This window comes from Plecotus auritus, assembly GCF_963455305.1.
Source record: "Plecotus auritus genome assembly, chromosome: 5".
Classification (NCBI taxonomy): domain Eukaryota; kingdom Metazoa; phylum Chordata; class Mammalia; order Chiroptera; family Vespertilionidae; genus Plecotus; species Plecotus auritus.
The window spans coordinates 32,667,395-32,685,019 of NC_137776.1; the positions used below are offsets into that span (position 1 = coordinate 32,667,395).

Consider the following 17,625-nt stretch of genomic DNA (forward strand, 5'->3'; position numbering starts at 1 on the left):
TTGCTGTAGCCCCTGCTGGGTGGCCTCAGAAAGTAGCTGACCTGCACCCCATTGGAGATCCAGAAGCCAGTATACCTAGTGGTCAGTGTGAGACGACACCAGATTTCAACTCCTCAGATCCATAAGTGACACATTCAAGAGGTAGACTCAGTGAAAAACCAAAGCCCCACTGAAACAAGTCCTGCCCCATAAGGGTGTCTCCAGCACAGCAGTTCTTCCATTATAGACACAGCGGGTCCTCACAGCCAATTGGCCTGGAGGTCAATTCCTCCCAGTGATACCAACAACAATTAAGGCTTAACTACAACAAGACTGTGCACTCAGCCCACAAAGGGGTGCACCAAGAGTGTCCACCTCAGGTGATTGGGGAGGCTGAACCACTGGGTCCTATAGGTCACCTACCACACAAAACCACTCCATCAACACAGGGAAGCAGCCAAAATGTGGAGACAAAGAAACATGTCATGAATGAAAGAAATGGAGTAAAGCAAACTACTGGACATAGAGTTCAAAACCACAGTTATAAGGTTACTCAAGACTCTTTTAGAAACTTCTGAGGAACTTAGTGAGACTTTTAAGGATCTTAATGAGAATGCCAAAAAAGTGGGAAAGGACCAGTCAGAAATTAAGCATACACTGTCTGAAATAAAGAATATACAGTAGACCAAAGGACCCAAAGAATCAAACCAAAGATTTGAAATATGAGGAAACAAAAAACACCCAACCAGAAAAACAAAAAGAAAAAAGAATCCAAAAAACATGAAGATAGTGTAAGGAGCCTCTGGGACAACTTTAAGCGTACCAACATCAGAATTATGGGGGTGCCAGAAGAAGAGAGAGAGCAAAATATTGAAAACCTATTAGAAGAAATAATGACAGAAAACTTTTCCTACCTGGTGAAAGAAATAGACTTACAAGTTCAGGAAGCGCACAGAACCCCGTACAAGAGGAATCCAAAGAGGACCACACCAAGACACATCATAATTAAAATGCCAAGGGCAAAAGACAAAGAGAGAATCTTGAAAGCAGCAAGAGAAAAACAGTTAGTTACCTACAAGGGAGTACCCATACAACTGTCAGCTGATTTCTCGGCAGAAACTATGCAGGCCAGAAGGGAGTGGCAAGAAATATTCAAATTGATGAACAGCAAGAACCTACAACCAAGATTACTCTACCCAGCAAAGCTATCATTCAGAGTTGAAGGTCAGATAAAGAGCTTCACAGACAAGAAAAAGCTAAAGGAGTTCATCACCACCAAACCAGGATTACATGAAATGCTGAAGGGTGTTCTTTAAGAAGAGGAAGAAGAAGAAAAAGGTAAAGATAAAAATTATGAACAACAAAGTGACAAGTACATACCTATCAACAAGTGAATCTAAAAATCAAGTGAATAAAAAATCTGATGAACAGAATAAACTGATGAATATAATAGAATCAGGGGCATAGAAAGGGAGTGAACTGACAATTCTCGGGGGGAAGGGGGTGTGAGGGGTGCGGGAAGAGATTGCACAAAAATCTTACACCTATGGATGAAGACAGTGGGCGGGGGGTAAGGGCATGGGGTGGAGGGGGGAATCAGGTGGAGGGGAGCTATGGGGGGAAAAAAGAGGAACATCTGTAATAATCTGAACAATAAAGATTTATTTAAAAAAAGGAAATAATTGGAAACCCAGGATAAAACATTCAAAGAAATTTAGTTACCATTAAAAAAAAATATTAGGGCCTTTTGTAGTATTAAAATAATAATTTATTCCCGCCTTGGCTGGTGGCGCAATAGTTATAGCATCAGCCAACGTAACGAAGGGTAACAGGCTCGATTCCCAGCCCTGGTCCAGTTGCATGCGGGAGGCAACCAATCAATGTTTCTCTCTCACATGAATGTTTCTCTCCCTCTATCCTTCCCTTCCACTCTCTAAAAAGCAATGGAAAAAATATCCCCAGGTGAGGATTAATAACAACAAAAATAATAATAATGATAATAAATGATTCTTGGAAGGAAGGTGGGTGGGTGGGAACTAATCAACCAAAGAACTTGTATGCATATATGCATAACCCATGGACACAGACAGCAGGGTGGTGAAGGCTTGGGGGTGGGGGGCAGGGGAGGGCTGGAAGGGATCAATGGGGGGGAAAAGGGGACATATGTAATACTTTCAACAATAAAGATTTAGCCCTAGTCGCTTTGGCTCAGTGGATAGAGCAGCCGAGGGCAAACTACGGCCCACAGGCCGGATCCGGCCCGTTTGGCTGTTCTATCCGGCCCGCGGAGCCGAAAGAGCAGAGGGTTCTCTTGCTCTCCCCTCCACTCCTCCACCAGCAGCAGTGTTAACATGGCAACATCGGGAAACACGGCCGCAGCTCCTTCTTCTGAGTGGGCGGATTTATATCCGCCCATTCAGTAGAAGGAACAACCTCTCAATCTTTCAGAGGCTCCTTGTAATGCCCGCGGACGCGTCCCCCGACATCACCCTGGGAATGCTAGACACGTTATCATGGTGATGTAGGGAGACACGCCCCTGGAGAGCACAGTATCAGAGCATTAGCTAAAAAGGAGACCAACAACACTGTTCCCACCGAAGTTGATGTTTTAAAGACCAAAAACCTTTCAACCCAGTCTACATTGCCATCTACATCTACGTCCCGGGCATAATTTGGAAGTTGCACTAAAGAAAATGTTTAATTTACTGTTTACACATTTTGTTCTTTTCTATTTGTTTTAGTTTTAAATTATTTTATTATATTTAAGTTTAATTTGAAAGGCTTTTGTACCTTTCCTTTGTTAGGCAATTTTATTTTGCATTTGCCATCTTCAATATAAGGTATGTTATTGTGCTATGATTCCTCCATTTTTTGAAGTTTCAAATTATAATAATTAGTGTTTACATTCTTCTAGTTAAAATGTTTGAAATGAATAAAACTATTGAAATAATAAAAAAAAAAAGACCGTACCCTTTTATGTAATGATGTTTACTTTGAATTTATATTAGTTCACACAAACACTCCATCTATGCTTTTGTTCTGGCACTCCGGTCCAGTTTAAGAACCTATTGTGGCCCTCGAGTCAAAAAGTTTGCCCACCCCTGGGATAGAGCATTGGCCTGCGGACTGAAAAGTCCTGGGTTCGATTCTGGTCAAGGACACATGCCCGGGTTGTGGGCTCAATCCCCAGTAGGGGGCGTGCAGGAGGCAGCCGATCAATGGTTCTCGCTCATCATTGATGCTTCTATCTCTCCCTATCCCTTCCTCTAAAATCAATAAAAATATATTAAAAAAACAAAAAACAATAAAGATTTAAAAAACAAAAATAAAAAATTTAAACAAAGATGAAAAAGGAGGACATATGTAATACTTTCAACAAAAAATAATAATCTAATATATATGTATGGTGTCAGATGGGTACAAGATTCATTGGGATAATCACTTAGTGAGTTATATGATTACTGGAGTGTACATCTGAAACCTCATTCTCAAGTAGGTTTGAAACAGCTTATTATTATAACATTAAAAAACTCAAATATGAGACATGAAAAAATAAAAAATAAAAGTAAAGAAGTTGTGGTTAAAACTCATAGGAACAGAAAGTAGACTGGTGGTTTCCTGGGGCTGAGGGTGGGGAAAATGGGAGATGTTGGTCAAAGGGTAAAACCTTTGGTTATGAGATGAGTAAGTCCTGGGGTTCTAACGTACAGCATGGTGACTATAGTTAGCAATACTGTATTATATACTTGAAAGTTGCTAAGAGAGTAGATCTTAAATGTTCTCACCACAGGAAATAAAAGGTACCTGTGTGAGGTGATGGGCGTGTTAACCAACCTTATGGTGGTAATCATTTCACAATGTATACATGTATCAGATCATCACACTGTACACCTGAAACTTACAGTGTTATACGTCGGTATCTCAATAATGCTGGGGGGAAATAAATTGTGGTTAAAGGAAAATAAAGGTAGGAATAATAAAAGTAAGCCAGGGCTAAGCTAGTATAAAAATACATGTCATAAGATGCTGGACATCTGGAGAGAGGCATATTTGGCTCTCAGGGCTTGTGCAAAAAGGGGCATGTGAGCAGTTACGTGATTTAGTTATAATGAAGAGAAAATAGTTCTCTAATATTTATTATCCACTGTTTGCTGCATCTAAGCAGCCTAGAAAGCACAACAGTAATGTGAATGCCGCCACAAGTTCCCAAAATAGACCATGTCAGCATCACTGAAGTTCTTAGGTGCCCTGCAGACCGTGAACTTTTTCCAAGTAGGTGTGTTACTATTGTAATTTAAAAACATTTTAAAAAGAAGACAGAAGGTCGAACAAAGTGGCTATTCTGGTGCCGAGACCTGAGGGTCATTTCTCTTGTGGATCTTCATAGAAAGGACATGGTAACGAGGTGAAGAGCAGCGTCCTTGACCATGTCCCCTGGGCGCGTGGGGAAGTGGCACCTCACGTGGACACATGATGTTCAAAGCTGCAGATCTGTGCTTCATGATGTGGCCCCGGGGATTTGTGCATGCACAAGGCTTAGAGAGTGGCCAGTTTTTTGTTTTGTTTTGTTTTAATCTTTTTGTTGAGATTATTACAAATGTTCCTCTTTTTTCCCCCCATAGCTCCCCTTTACCCGGTTCTCACCCTACTCCAGGCCCTCCCCCCGTCTCCCCCCCTGCCCCCACTGACCTCATCCATAGTTGTAAGCTCTTTGTCCAGTCTCTTCCCGCACCCTCCACAACCCCTTCCCCCCGAGAACTGTCAGTCTGCTCCCTTTCCATGCCCCTGATCATATTACATTCACCAGTCTGTTCTGTTCATCAGGTTTTTTATTCATTTGATTTTTAGGTTCACTTGTTGATAGATATGTATTTGTTGTCACTTTGCTGTTCATAATTTTTTATCTTTACCTTTTTCTTCTTCTTTTTCTTCTTAGAGAATACCCTTCAGCATTTCATATAATCCTGGTTTGGTGGTGATGAACTCCTTTAGCTTTTTCTTGTCTGTGAAGCTCTTTATCTGACCTTCAATTCTGAATGATAGCTTTGCTTGGTAGAGTAATCTTGATTGTAGGTTCTTGCTATTCATCACTTTGAATATTTCTTGCCACTCCCTTCTGGCCTGCATAGTTTCTGTTGAGAAATCAGCTGACAGTCTGATAAAGAGCTTCACAGACAAGAAAAAACTAAAAGAGTTCATCAGATAAGGTCCCTTGTAGGTAACTAACTGTTTTTCTCTTGCTGCTTTTAAGATTCTCTCTTTGTCTTTTGCCCTTGGCATTGTAATTATGATGTGTCTTGGTGTGGTCCTCATTGGATTCCTCTTGTTTGGAGTTCTCTGCGCTTCCTGGACTTGTAAGTCTATTTCTTTCACCAGGTGGGGGAAGTTTTCAGTCATTATTTCTTCAAATAGGTTTTCAGTATCTTGCTCTCTCTCTTCTTCTGGCACCCCCATAATTCGGATGTTGGTATGCTTGAAGTTGTCCCAGAGGCTCCTTACACTATCTTCATATTTTTGGATTCTTTTTTTCTATTTGCTTTTCTGGTTGGGTGTTTTTTGCTGCTTCGTATTTCAAATCTTTGACTTGATTCTTGGGATCCTCTAGTCTGCTGTTGAATCTCTGTATATTATCTTTATTTCAGTCAGTGTATGCTTAATTTCTGATTGGTCCTTTTCATATCCTTGAGGGTCTCACTAAATTTCTTGGAGATTTCTGGAAGATTCTTGGGTAACCTTATAACCGTGGTTTTGAACTCTATATCCAGTATTTTGCTTTCATCCATTTCTTTCATGTGTGACTTGTTTCTTTGTCTCTGCATTTTGGCTGCTTCCCTGTGTTTGTTTCTATGTATTGGGTAGCTGCTAAGTCTCCTTGAGTTTATAAAGTGGCCTTGTGTGGTATGGCCCAGTGGCTCAGCCTCCCCAGTCACCTGAATTGGACACTCTTGGTGCACCCCTTTGTGGGCTGAGTGCACAGTCTTGTTGTAGTTAAGCCTTGATTGCTGTTGGTGTCACTGGGAGGAATTGACCTCCAGGCCAATTGGCTGTGATGACCAGCTGTGTCTGCACTGGAAGATCTGTTGCAGGAGACACGCTTATGGGGCAGGACTTGCTTCAGTGGGGCTTTGGTGCTCACTGAGTCAGTCCCTTGAGTGTGTCTCTTATGGATGTGAAGAGTTGTAATCCGGTATGGTCTCACTCTGACCACTGGGTACACTGGCTCTTGGATCTCCAAGGAGGTGCAAGGTCAGCCACTGTCTGGGGCCGCCCAGCAGGAGCTACAGAGACATCTGCAGATTCCTCCTCTTTGTATGGAGTTTGGAAGTGCCCAGACGAGGCCCAGCTGTGAAGCAAGGCAGGCTGCTCCTGCCGGGCCTTGGGCCTTCTTTTGGAAGCTCTGGGGCTCTCTGATCCAGTTGTAGTTTGACAGGTTTTAGGCAGAGAAAGGACAGGCCATTCATATGCAAAAGCCGATGCGCACAGCTTGGGTGAGGTTGTAAATTGGGTGGGGCGGGTTCTCAGGGAATCACCAGGGCAGAGCAAACAGCAATGGCTGCCAGTCAGCCCTGCACCGGAGAGGTCCCTGGGTCTCTGCATCCCACGCCCCCATGTAGGAACAATGATCGCTGCAAGCACCTCTGAGAGAAAGCCGCCCTTGCATTCCTGTCCTGATTCCAGACAGTCCAGTTTCCCCCGTATGTGTCTGGGTCCCCCAGAGTCTCTCCCAGAACTGGAGTTCAGAGCAAGTGGGAGCTTGTATCTCCCTCCCCATTAAAAGAGCAGCACATCCAGGTGCCAGCACTTTCCCACCTCCACACCTCTTACCAGTCTCAATGCGCTTTCTTCACCTCTCTAGTTATGGAACTTCCACTCAGCCAGCTTTCCCACCGTTCTGGGTGGTAGTTGTTCTCCCTTTCAGTTGTAATTTTGATGTGGTTGTGAGAGGCAGCGAGTATAGGTGTTTACCTGTGCCACCATCTTGGTTTTCCAAGAGTGGCCAGTTTTTAAATGTCAGTAAAGCACACAGAGACATCCAGGTTTCAGAAAAGGGGCCCTCCAGGACGAGGGGCTTCAAGCGCATCCCCGAGGCCTGGCCGGGTGGACTTCTGTGCACACGTACGGTGAAGTCGGTGTGGAGCAGTGTGTTTATCAAAAGGGATGGCTGCTTAGCAGTCCTGAGCCTAGCAGGTCTGTGTCTAACAGGACCACTCCTTTCTTCCCTGCCTTCCATTTATTCGTTAATTCCAGGTTTGTGGTATAGAATCCCATCCTTTCTCGCATATGCAGGAATGCCTGTATTTCCATTTTCTGGTGGTGGAGTGATACACCAGCTTGTTTAAAACTGCTGTCATGTTAATAAGGAGCAGTTTAAAGGGAGAGGGGCACAACACAGCTGTCACTTTATCCCGTTAGAAGCTAACACCATGTGTCCGGACCTAGTCCTGCCCTCCTTCCTGTTAGGAGCCACGAAGGCACAGAGCCACAGCCTGAGAAGCCGGGGGAAAGGAAGAGCTCTGTTTACCTAGGCTCATAACCGGATTCATTTTACTGAGCCACTCAGGAACAGACAATAAAGCTGCAAACAATCTTTTATTGCTCCTAGTAAATTTATCTACAAGATGATAAAAAGTGGGTCTGAGTCATGGTAAAAGTACCAGAGAACATAGTAGTTGATTAGGCGTGGCTAAAGTTGTCACACTTCAGATTTATAATGTGTGAAGAGAAACTTAGGGTACAATTTAGATGGGACGTACTGGTAGGATTTAGGATGGAAGGATAAGGTTGCTTTTCATTTTTTTTAAGGGAATACATTCTACTCTAGGTCCAAATAGTTTCATCAATTTCAAGACCAGTAGGCAGGCACAGACCAGCCTCTCTTATACCATGTCTTGGTCAGCATCTCCTTGGGTGCTGGGGCGACCCTGAGTGTTCCGCTTCATTGCACTCTGAAAAGGGGCTCAGCTGGGGCCCATCAGAAAACTGCTATGCTCTATCAAGTTCGGTGCATTTGGTACCAGCTTCTGAATCTGGCTGTTAAAAATCTGGCCTTCTGCAACCTCATTCACTGCTGAAAATTCAAAAGGGCTCAGAAAATAGCACCTTCCCCACTGAGGTCTGCACCAATAGAAAAATAGGACAAAGAATAAGGAGAAAGTAGCCGAAAATATCTTTGTCAATACTTATAAAACTTATATTGGAGAATATGGATTTTATTTGTAGGCAGGTGGGTTTCCCTTTTTTTAAATATATATTTTTATTGATTTCAGAGAGGAAGGGAGAGGGAGAGAGAGATAGAAATATCAGTGATGTGAGAAAATCATAAATTGGCTGCCTCCTGCACACTCCCACTGGGGATGGAGCCCACAACCCGGGCATGTGCCCCTAACCAGAATCGAACCTGGGACCCTTCAGTCTGCAGGCTGACACTCTATCCACTGAGCCAAACTGTCCAGGGCTCCCTTTTTTAAAAAAAATTAAAAATTATGACGTTTTATTCAAGGGTCTTAGGATTTGCAAAATGAAAACACAGCATGTTCCAAAGAAGAAAGAAAAGTTGAGAGTTTTAAAAAGCACACATTTGAGAAAAGTCAGTCCTACATTCTTAGCCCCAGATTAGTTATCTTAAGAGACACATGCATCTCCAGCACACGAACATTCTTTATAAAATTCTTCAGAGGTTTATCTATGGAATTTAGGTAAATCCAGGAAACTGATGGTTCCCTACTTTTGAACCCTGGAATTAAAGAAATGTACCCACCCAGTCATGCACAGCTCTGGCCAAGCCTCTTACTACCACCACCACTGGGAGCAGAGCTGCCCTCTGCTCTCTGAGCAGTCTCATTGCCTGGAATGAGGGGGTCGGGAGGGAAGGGTGAGGATCACACTGGTGGAGGCCCTGTGGAGGAAATGCGTGGGAAGAAATGTGTTTCCATTCTGCCTAGTTCATGCCCAGTTAACAGTTCAGAAGTCTGCTCACGGTATCCAAGCTGGCAGTCAGCTCCAGGTGCCCCCAGAAGGACTGATAAGAACGGGATTGATTTTTTTGAGACCAGAACTCTCCCAGGTGCGACTGCCTGTCACTACCCTGACCTCAGGCTTGTCATTTGGTCATCCTTACCAATCATCTGAGATCAGCCAGTGAAAGGAGTAAGAGGGAAACTTCTTCCTCAGGACACAGTCTCAGTTTTCTAAGATTACACAAGTGATACCTGACTATGTGTCCGCTGGAAAATATAACAATGTAGTAGTAAATGGAGCAAACGCAAATCGCTTCCCTTCCTCACACTCACCCCATCTCACCTTCCTCCCTCAGTAACCTGTTGACTACGTTTCATATGCATCCTTCCAGACCTTTAGAAATTATATATAATTAAGGTTTTATTGCACATAGCGTTCTGCAGCTGTCTCTTAACAGTGCCTTTTAAATCTTCTGTATCCTCTTAGCCTGTTTGTATTTCCCTTGCCTCCTAGCGTTTTAATTGGGAACAGTATAGCACATTTAACCATTACTCTAGCAGACGTTAGGCTGCTTTTTAATTGTTTGCTGTTTCTAGTCTTGCAACATGCATCTTTGTATGCTGCAAAAAGCGTCTGAGAGCATCTTGCTCTGTCTTTCTCTTATTAGCCCCCAATTTGCACTGGGCAAGCATGAATGCAGAAACAGTCTGAAGGTGAAAATCTGAGTGTAGCCCCCTGGGTGAATCCCAAGTCCCACCGAATGGCACCTCTGGGTTTGTGGATTCATTGGATGGGGGAGTTTCCATTTTAATGCGTCCAGGGAAAAGGGCCCATTTGGGAATTAACTCTTTCTTTCTTCAACAACACCAGGTAGACCTCATTGGAAATACAAGTTAAAATACTTGCAGGTGTGATAGCATTAAAGACATTAAAGGCCCAGTGCATGTGAATCTTAGAAGGCATGTACCTCCGCGATCAGCCACCTTTATTAGCAATAAACCCAGCAGGGGCTGGAGGAGGTGGGGGCGGCCCTTTTCCAGGACAGCCTGGTGCAGTTATTCAGGATTCTTCCTGAAGCTTCCATTGTGGGGACCAGGACTTTGGCTTGAAGGCCAACATCTTCAGTCCTTGGATTCTCCCTTATGTGGCTTCCTTAAGTTTTAGCAAGGTGCCTGCCCTCTGCCCACATCAGCACTGCATTTCGAGGCAGTCTTTCTGGGCCCGAGCTCTGTATGTGAACGAGGGGTTGCACAGCTGGCTACACCTCATATACCATGCTGTCCCGTACCTGTACTGACCTTGGTGACCTGAGGACTTGAACACCTTTGATCTCAACCAGTTGGTAGGGTGTAATTGGCAGAGTGTGATTGTGCCATTAGCTCAGCCCTTTCCCCAGTCTCCAAGCCCAGACTCCGTGCTTTCTCCCCGTGAATGTCTGACAGGCACGTCACATTGTCTCCGTCTAAATCCGAGCTCATCTTTTTCTTCAAACAAGTGGTCTCTCCCCACTGTGTTTCCTGTCTAGTGAATGATACTCTGGAAACCCCTGGGAATCATTCAAGGTCCTTCCCATCAAGTCCAAAATGCTCAGCCTGGAGTCTGTGGCCTTCCCTGATCTGATGCCCATCTGGCCCTCCAGGCTCAGCTCAGGTCCAGAAACCCCATGAGCTCCAGCACCCCAGCTCCAGCACTGCCCCGTATGTGGGTGTTGCTGCATCTTGCTCTGTCTTTCTCTTATTAGCCCCCTATTTGCACCTTGCCCGCAGGTCCCTGAAGCGGGTGCCCTTGATGATTTGGGGAGCCCGAGAGGCTCCTGCCCGAGAAGCTTCTATGGAGCTTGGGAGCTCATTTGGACGCTTGCCCACTCTCCACCTACTTAGCTCCATTTCCAAATCTCATTCGCAGTTTTCCGTGCCAGCCGCCCCCTCCTGCATGCACAACCCTGCATTTCATGTTGTGCGCGTCCCCCTTCTCATTACAGTGTTGGCCGTAGCAACCTCCCTTCCCCACGGGGTGGGATGTTCCTCTGGTTCTCCACTTCCTTCCGTTGCTCTTCAGTCCCGGTCTGGTGGCTAAGGCACATTTCCTCATGTGTCCAACTGTGACCTTTAACCTCCCCTAAGTCAACATTCCCCTTGAGGGCGCTTGCCAGGTGACCTGCCTTTGCTGTTCCCCTGCTGTCTTTTAATTTTAAAAAATAAGGGTTAAAAAATTTTAAAACATATATAATCATGAGCCATTTAAAAGCAGGTGTGGCGACTCCCAGATGGGAACCTGCCTGCTGTGTAAATCCTGCGGCAAAGCAACAGATAAACCAGTGGAGAAACCAGTGCAGGATTCTGAGTGCCCACTTCAGAAGTCAGTCCCTGTTCACTCACTCATACAGCACGTGTCGGTGAGTGCCTCTGTGTGTCCAAGCACGGTTCCAGGTGCCGGGGACACAAGGGTGCTGAACCTCCAGCCGCTGTGGAACCAATGCCTGCTGAAAGAGACACGGAAGTAATTGCAAGATAATCACAGGTCAACATGAGAAGCATGGACAATGACCATTTGACATCAGGGGCCCCACAGACGGCTGAGATTTCCTCTCTTTGCCTCTACTTCATTTTTTTTCTGGAGTTCTTTAAAACCTATTGCGAACATATCATTTCACCTGCAGAGAAGTCAGTATCTCTAACAGAGAAAGGCTTTGAAAAACAAACCAGATTATAACCACAATGTCTAATACAATAAGCACCAGTCCCCTAGCATTATGTAATACCAGTGCAGTCTGTGTTCCATTTTCTCAAAATAGCGTTTTACATTTGGTTTGAGTCGGTTCATACAAGTGCCACCCAAAGCATTGGGTTATTTCTATCTTACTGTATGTTTAATGTAGCATTGCCTGCAGTGGCCAAAAGGGAGGGGGGACACGCAATGTGAATACCCATAAAGCGGGCAATGATTTGGATTACAGAGGCGTGGGATGGGAGGGGGTTATTTATCTTTTTCTACAAACACCTCTATATATCTATAAACACTTCTATAGTGTTTGACTTGGTACAAAGGGCAATGGGTTCTTTTTATACTCAAAGATAAAATTTTAATAAAGAAAAAAACAAGGTAATTAAATGATTTTTATGGCTTCGTCCTTTCTTCTGTCTTCGACCTGGCAGCGTTAGTACCTCTGGGAGTTTGGTCAGGAGGACCCACCTGGTATTTTCATAGATTGCTCCTGGGAGTGGAGTGGCCCCAAACCAAGGGTGGATGGCCTGGGAAGTGCATTAGTAGTGTGTTGATTAACTTGGACTTGGGCTAATTTTTAAAACATATGATTATGGTTGGAGAATCCCGGTAGACCAGAAACTTTGCAGATATGTAGATTTTGTGCTGTTACAGTGATTTAGGGTCAATGCACAGCCATCAATGTGTAACACGGTCTGTTCTTTTCTGTCCCCTCGCCCCCACCCTCCCAGGCTTCAACCATGTTAAGAGCCTCCGTGGCACCCATGTGAGTAATTGCTCTTAGCAATTGTTATTGTGGAACAGCTGTGGGTAAACTGGAATTCAAAGTAACTTTAATAAATGCTCATCTGAACAGCTGAGCTCCATGTGGATAGTAAAGGAAATACCAGTAATTATAAGTAATAGTGTTAAGCCAGAAGTGTCTTTTAATCTTAATTGTATTTATTTTGGTGAGGTAACCTCAAATAGAAAAGCTTGTTGAATAGTTTCTATAATCTCTAGAAATCGATTTAATTTACTGTCACCAGGCAGTCAGCAGAGAGTCACAATGTCTAAATTTTGCGTTCTCTGTCGAGGGGCCACAGGATAGCATTGTGTGAGCCTGAGCATTTCTATTGTGTTGTCACTGTGGGGGTGTCTGACGCACGGGAACTTCACCAGGCATGTGTTTTGAACATCCCCTTTGCCCTCTTCTTTCTCTTTGAACTTGTGTTGCTGAGTAGGAAATTGAAGGATGTCCCACTGCTGCCCTCCTTGGATTATGAGAAACTGAAGAGGGATTTGATTTTGGGGAGCGACCGCTTGAAAGCTTTCTTGCTGCAGGCTCTGCGCTGGGTACGTACCTTTCCCGCGAAGCTGAGAAAAAGACTGCTGGTTTATTGGGCTGCTACCTTGCTCCATCTTTTAACCCATCTGCTAAAGATCTTCCTTCCTGCTGCCTGCTGACACCTGAGCTAAAGTGAAAACAGCTCCTGAAGATAGCCTGTCCTCTCTTTAAAAACCGCTTCATTGGCCTCACTGTGGCCATTGCCTTCCCCAGGCCGTTTCACACAAGCAGTTTCTAGGCCCAGGGGACTTCCTGTCACCCAGCCCTTTCCTGGTCTAGTCACACTGACAGCTGGTGGGGTCGGCCTGTCCGACCACCTCCTGGTTCTCACAAAGCCCCCAGTGTTCACCAGCCATGCGAGCAGGCCTCAGGGTGAAAACTACTACCATTCCTGTAAGGGAAAATAGAGTCTAACTTGTTGCTTCTCTCCCCCCTCTTCATGTCGATCATGGGTAAGTCAGTGGTCCTCAAGCTCTTTGCTCTCAAACCCCTTTACCCTATAAGAAATTACTCAGGACCCCAAAGAGCTTTAGTTTACATGAATTTTATTTACCAATATTTACAGTGTTAGCAATTAAAACTGAGAAATTATAAAATGTATACTTATCAATTCATTTAAGATGAACAGTGATAAACCCAGGATATAGCAACCTATTTAAAAATATATATCTTCCAAAGCAAAAAAAAATTAGAAGAGCAGCATTGTTTTATATTTTTGCAGATTTCTTTTATGTCTGGCTTCGTGGAGGACAGCTGGATTCTCATATTTGCTCCTGCATTTGATTTGTCACAGTAACACTTCACATAGCCTCTGAGAGACTGTGGGTGAAAACAACATTATGCTTAGTAGTATTATGAAAACAGTGGTGACCATGTAGACTCCCCCAAAGGGCTTCGGAACCCTGGGTTCCCCAGACTACACTTTGAGAACTGTAGATCTAAGCTCACACTGGTTTGCTGCTGAACTGGACGATACATTCTAACTCACCCTGGAATAATGTCAAACTCCTTCACGGACCTCCGAATTTCAGGGTGCCTTTGAGCAATTTCCCCATCCGGATAGAAAAAGGTCTCCTCTCTTGCACTTCCGAGGCCTGCGTGCTTCCTGTGACAAGGTCTGGAGTGCTCCGAGGAGGCACCAGGAGCAGCAGGAAGAGTCCTGTGTCAGTCGCGATGTCTGCTCATCTGCTGTGTTTTCGGGAGCTGACCAGATGGGTGTGGTGGCATGATTCATCTCTGGTGGCCATCCCTGCCCCGATGTTTGCCTCTCCTCTCAGGCGAGCAAACTCATCTTGTCTTTGGCTCTTCCGATCAGTTGGTGCTCCTGAGCCTCTTGGTGAGACAGGATGTTCCAGAAAAAATAAACAGGTGTCTTACAGTTTTGTCTGTGCCCCCTCCAGCATCTCCACTCCGGCCCCGTGCCCCTCACCCCACCCAGTGCCCCAGGCCTGACCTCAGTGAACTGGACAGAAGGGTGGCGCCCACAGATGGGGCACGCCTGGCACCACCTCCTTTGATCTAGTCCTCTCCCCCGGTTGGGCCTCCCTCCTTGGCTATGTTGTCCCAGTCTGTCAGTGACACCAGTCTCCGCCTTTCAGTTCTGGGGGCTCTGCGGCTCTTTTTGACCTCTCCCCCCCCACCCCTTGTCCTTTACACGGCAGCTTGTCCTCGGCCAGAGCGGGGCCTGCAGTCTCAGGGATCTTCATCTAGTAAGGCCTGCAAAAGCAAGGACATTTGCTCACGTTGGTCATGTGGTTTTCTTATATCCTAAACTCATGCCGGTCCACAAGCACACACCATTTCCCATGCTCCCCATGCTCCATTTTCCTTCTGGCCCTACGGGCAGTAAGGAAATTCTGACTTAAAACAGCACGACTTAGGCTTTTCAGAATCTACAAAATTCTACCCAGCCACCCCTATACACACACACACACACACACACACACACACACACACACACACACACAGTATTGCTGTGTCAATCCCAATAAGATAAAATCTATTTTGTTGGCATGGTGTTCATTTTGAGCCCTCTACAACTTCCCCTGTGCCTACCCCTGTACTTCCCCACCGCCCTGAGCTGGCCCACACTCTCCCCACCATACTCACATCCCCTGTGCTGGCTGACAGTCTGCTCACCCTTCAGAGGCCAACTCTTGAGCCGCTTCCTGCAAAAAAAACAACAACAACAAAAATCCTCTCCAGGCATTGGTGAGTGCTCCCTTATCTGTACATGCACAATCCAGACATTTTTCCACTTCCCTGAAAATATCATATGTATAGGTTAACTCCTACATCTCCCATATCATCCACTTAAAAATACATCATAATTTCTTATTAGTGGATAGGTTGGCTGCTTACCTAGCTCCACAGGATGTTACTTATTCTGTTTAGTTAAATGTTTAGTTACTGGGACTGCCGTTTAAAATATACCCACTCTGCGGACATTTTCCTCCACAGTCAGACTTGTTACTTTTGCTTCTCTTTGTTCCAGCGCTTGACCACATCCCATCCCGGAGAGCAGAGGGAGACCGTGCTGCAAGCCTACATCAGCAACGACCTCTTGGACTGCCATGGCCACAGCCAGGTGGGTGAGCGATGGGCCGGGGCCCAGCAGGGCCTTCGTTTTTCGGGACTGGTCCTAGCAGTTGGGGAGATGTCCATTTCTGCATGTTTCAACCTGGTGACTGTATGTCAGCCTGAGCTCCTTAGCTCTGCTCTTCACCCTGGATGTCAGCCCACTCTTCACGTCTGATAAAGAGTCCTAACAAGTTAGAACTGCTGGATTCAACTCTGGAACTCTGTTCTGCCATTTTTCCTCTTCTCAAATTCCCAAGTCTTTTCTTCACCCTAGTTTATCTTAAGCCCTGAAAACTCAGCATGACTTATGATCGGCAAGGTAGGTAAACAAATTCAGTGTTTCTTCTTCCTTTTTTATTTTGGAGGATATGTTTTTATTGATTTTTACAGAGAGAGAGGAAGGCTGAGGAAGAGAGAGAAACATAATATGAGAGAGAAACATGGATTGGTTGCCTTTCATATGTGCCCCAACCAGGGATCGAACCTGCTACCTAGGTATGTGCCCTGACCGGGAATCAAACTCACAACCATTTGGTGTATGGGATAACGCTACATTTGGTGTATGAACCACCAGCCAGGGTGCAAATTCAGTGTTTTTTCACCTGGGCCTGCCTTAAAATGTGTCCAACACAGTTTTTGTATATAGCTCTGGGCCAGCTTGTTCTAGTGGGAAAATGTAGGATTTGGAGTGAGATGAACTAGTTCCAGACCTCTGCCCTGCCCCCTGTGACATACCTTTCATGGGGTGAACTTGGGTTCACTGGGGCACTTGGCGAGCCCCTTCAGTGTGACAGCTTTAGTCTGGGAACTTTGCTGAGTTTTTTGTAGGTGAGTCCCTCCGTCTTCTCTGTCTCTCTCCGAGTGTCGGACCTCCTCTTGAACTGGTTCTCTCATTTTCTTATCTTCTGTCTCATATTTTCCTTTTTTTTTTTACTCCACTTTCTGGGAGATTTTTTCATCTTTATTTTCCAACCACTCTGTTGAGTTTTTCATTTCCTTTTTTAAAGCATTCTGTTGTTTTGTAGGTAAAATTAACTTCTGATATCGTTAAGTATTATTAGTGACATCTTTTTGTTTATATTTAGTTTTCTTATCCCTGCCTAGTCTCATTTCTTCTAAGTTTGTTCCACTAACCCCCTCCCCTGTTTATCTTGGCCCTATTTTCCATGTTAGAAACTTGGACTTCTGGTAGACCTTGGTTATCTCCTAATGTTTAGAGTGGAGGACTGAAAAGCCTGTTGGAAATTCTGAGTATGAGGGTAGGGACTGTAGACAGAGACCCCCACTGGGGTTGAGCCAGGTGGGCCATGTGTCAGGGGCCGCTGATTTCAGGACCTGTAGTTCTTTCTCTTGGGCCAGGCATTTTCCTCCAAGAAGAGTTTTCAGATCTTCCTCCTGAAGGGTAAGGGTCTGGCTGCCAGTGTTCTGGGAGCCAGGTAGGGGGAGCGGACTGGGGGCAGCTCTTTAGACCCCCCATTTTGGTGTAGAAGCCCTGCTCACCTGGGCCTGGTGTCCCCCATCCAGAGACCCTTGTTACCATAACAAGAGAGCATCCCGAACTCTGGTGAGAGGAGGACAGTAGTGGAGGAGCAGCATGAGCTGCTTGTTTAACAGCTTTCATTCATTCATAATTATTTTTCTCACGTCTTGAGCCTTTGAGGATTAAGTGATGTAAGTGGGATTACCTCCTTATTGCCCACATGGCATTCTTGAGTCTGCTAAGTCTTTCCATCTGTATTTCCACTTCCAAAATTGTGTTGTTACAATTTCTTTTGCTGTTCTCTCTTATCTTGAGAATTTGTGTCATTCTTTAAAATCCATTTACTGTAGTTTTACTGTGGCTTCAGGGAGCCAAATTAGAAGTGTTCGATCTGTCATCCTAACCTGGAAAAACATCAAAATAAGAGAAAACCATATTGCTGCCTTTGTATCAGTCATTTTTTAAATAAGTTTTTTCATTTTTCAATTACAGTTGACATACGGTATTAGTTTCAGGTGTACAACATAGTGATTAGACATTTATGTAACTTTGGAAGTGATCACCCTGATAAGTCAAG

At 44.9% G+C, this 17,625-nt stretch overlaps 1 protein-coding gene across 1 annotated transcript in view; it reads left to right on the top strand.

Moving 5' to 3' along the window:
* The window catches only part of ARMC9 (armadillo repeat containing 9), a 126,743-nt gene that overhangs the window by 39,622 nt on the left and 69,496 nt on the right, over positions 1–17,625 (top strand). The window contains exons 10-12 of the mRNA XM_080669904.1: positions 12,393–12,427; positions 12,885–12,996; positions 15,483–15,575. Of these exons, the coding sequence (XP_080526030.1) occupies positions 12,393–12,427; positions 12,885–12,996; positions 15,483–15,575 (240 nt within the window). The remainder of the gene's footprint in view (positions 1–12,392; positions 12,428–12,884; positions 12,997–15,482; positions 15,576–17,625) is intronic.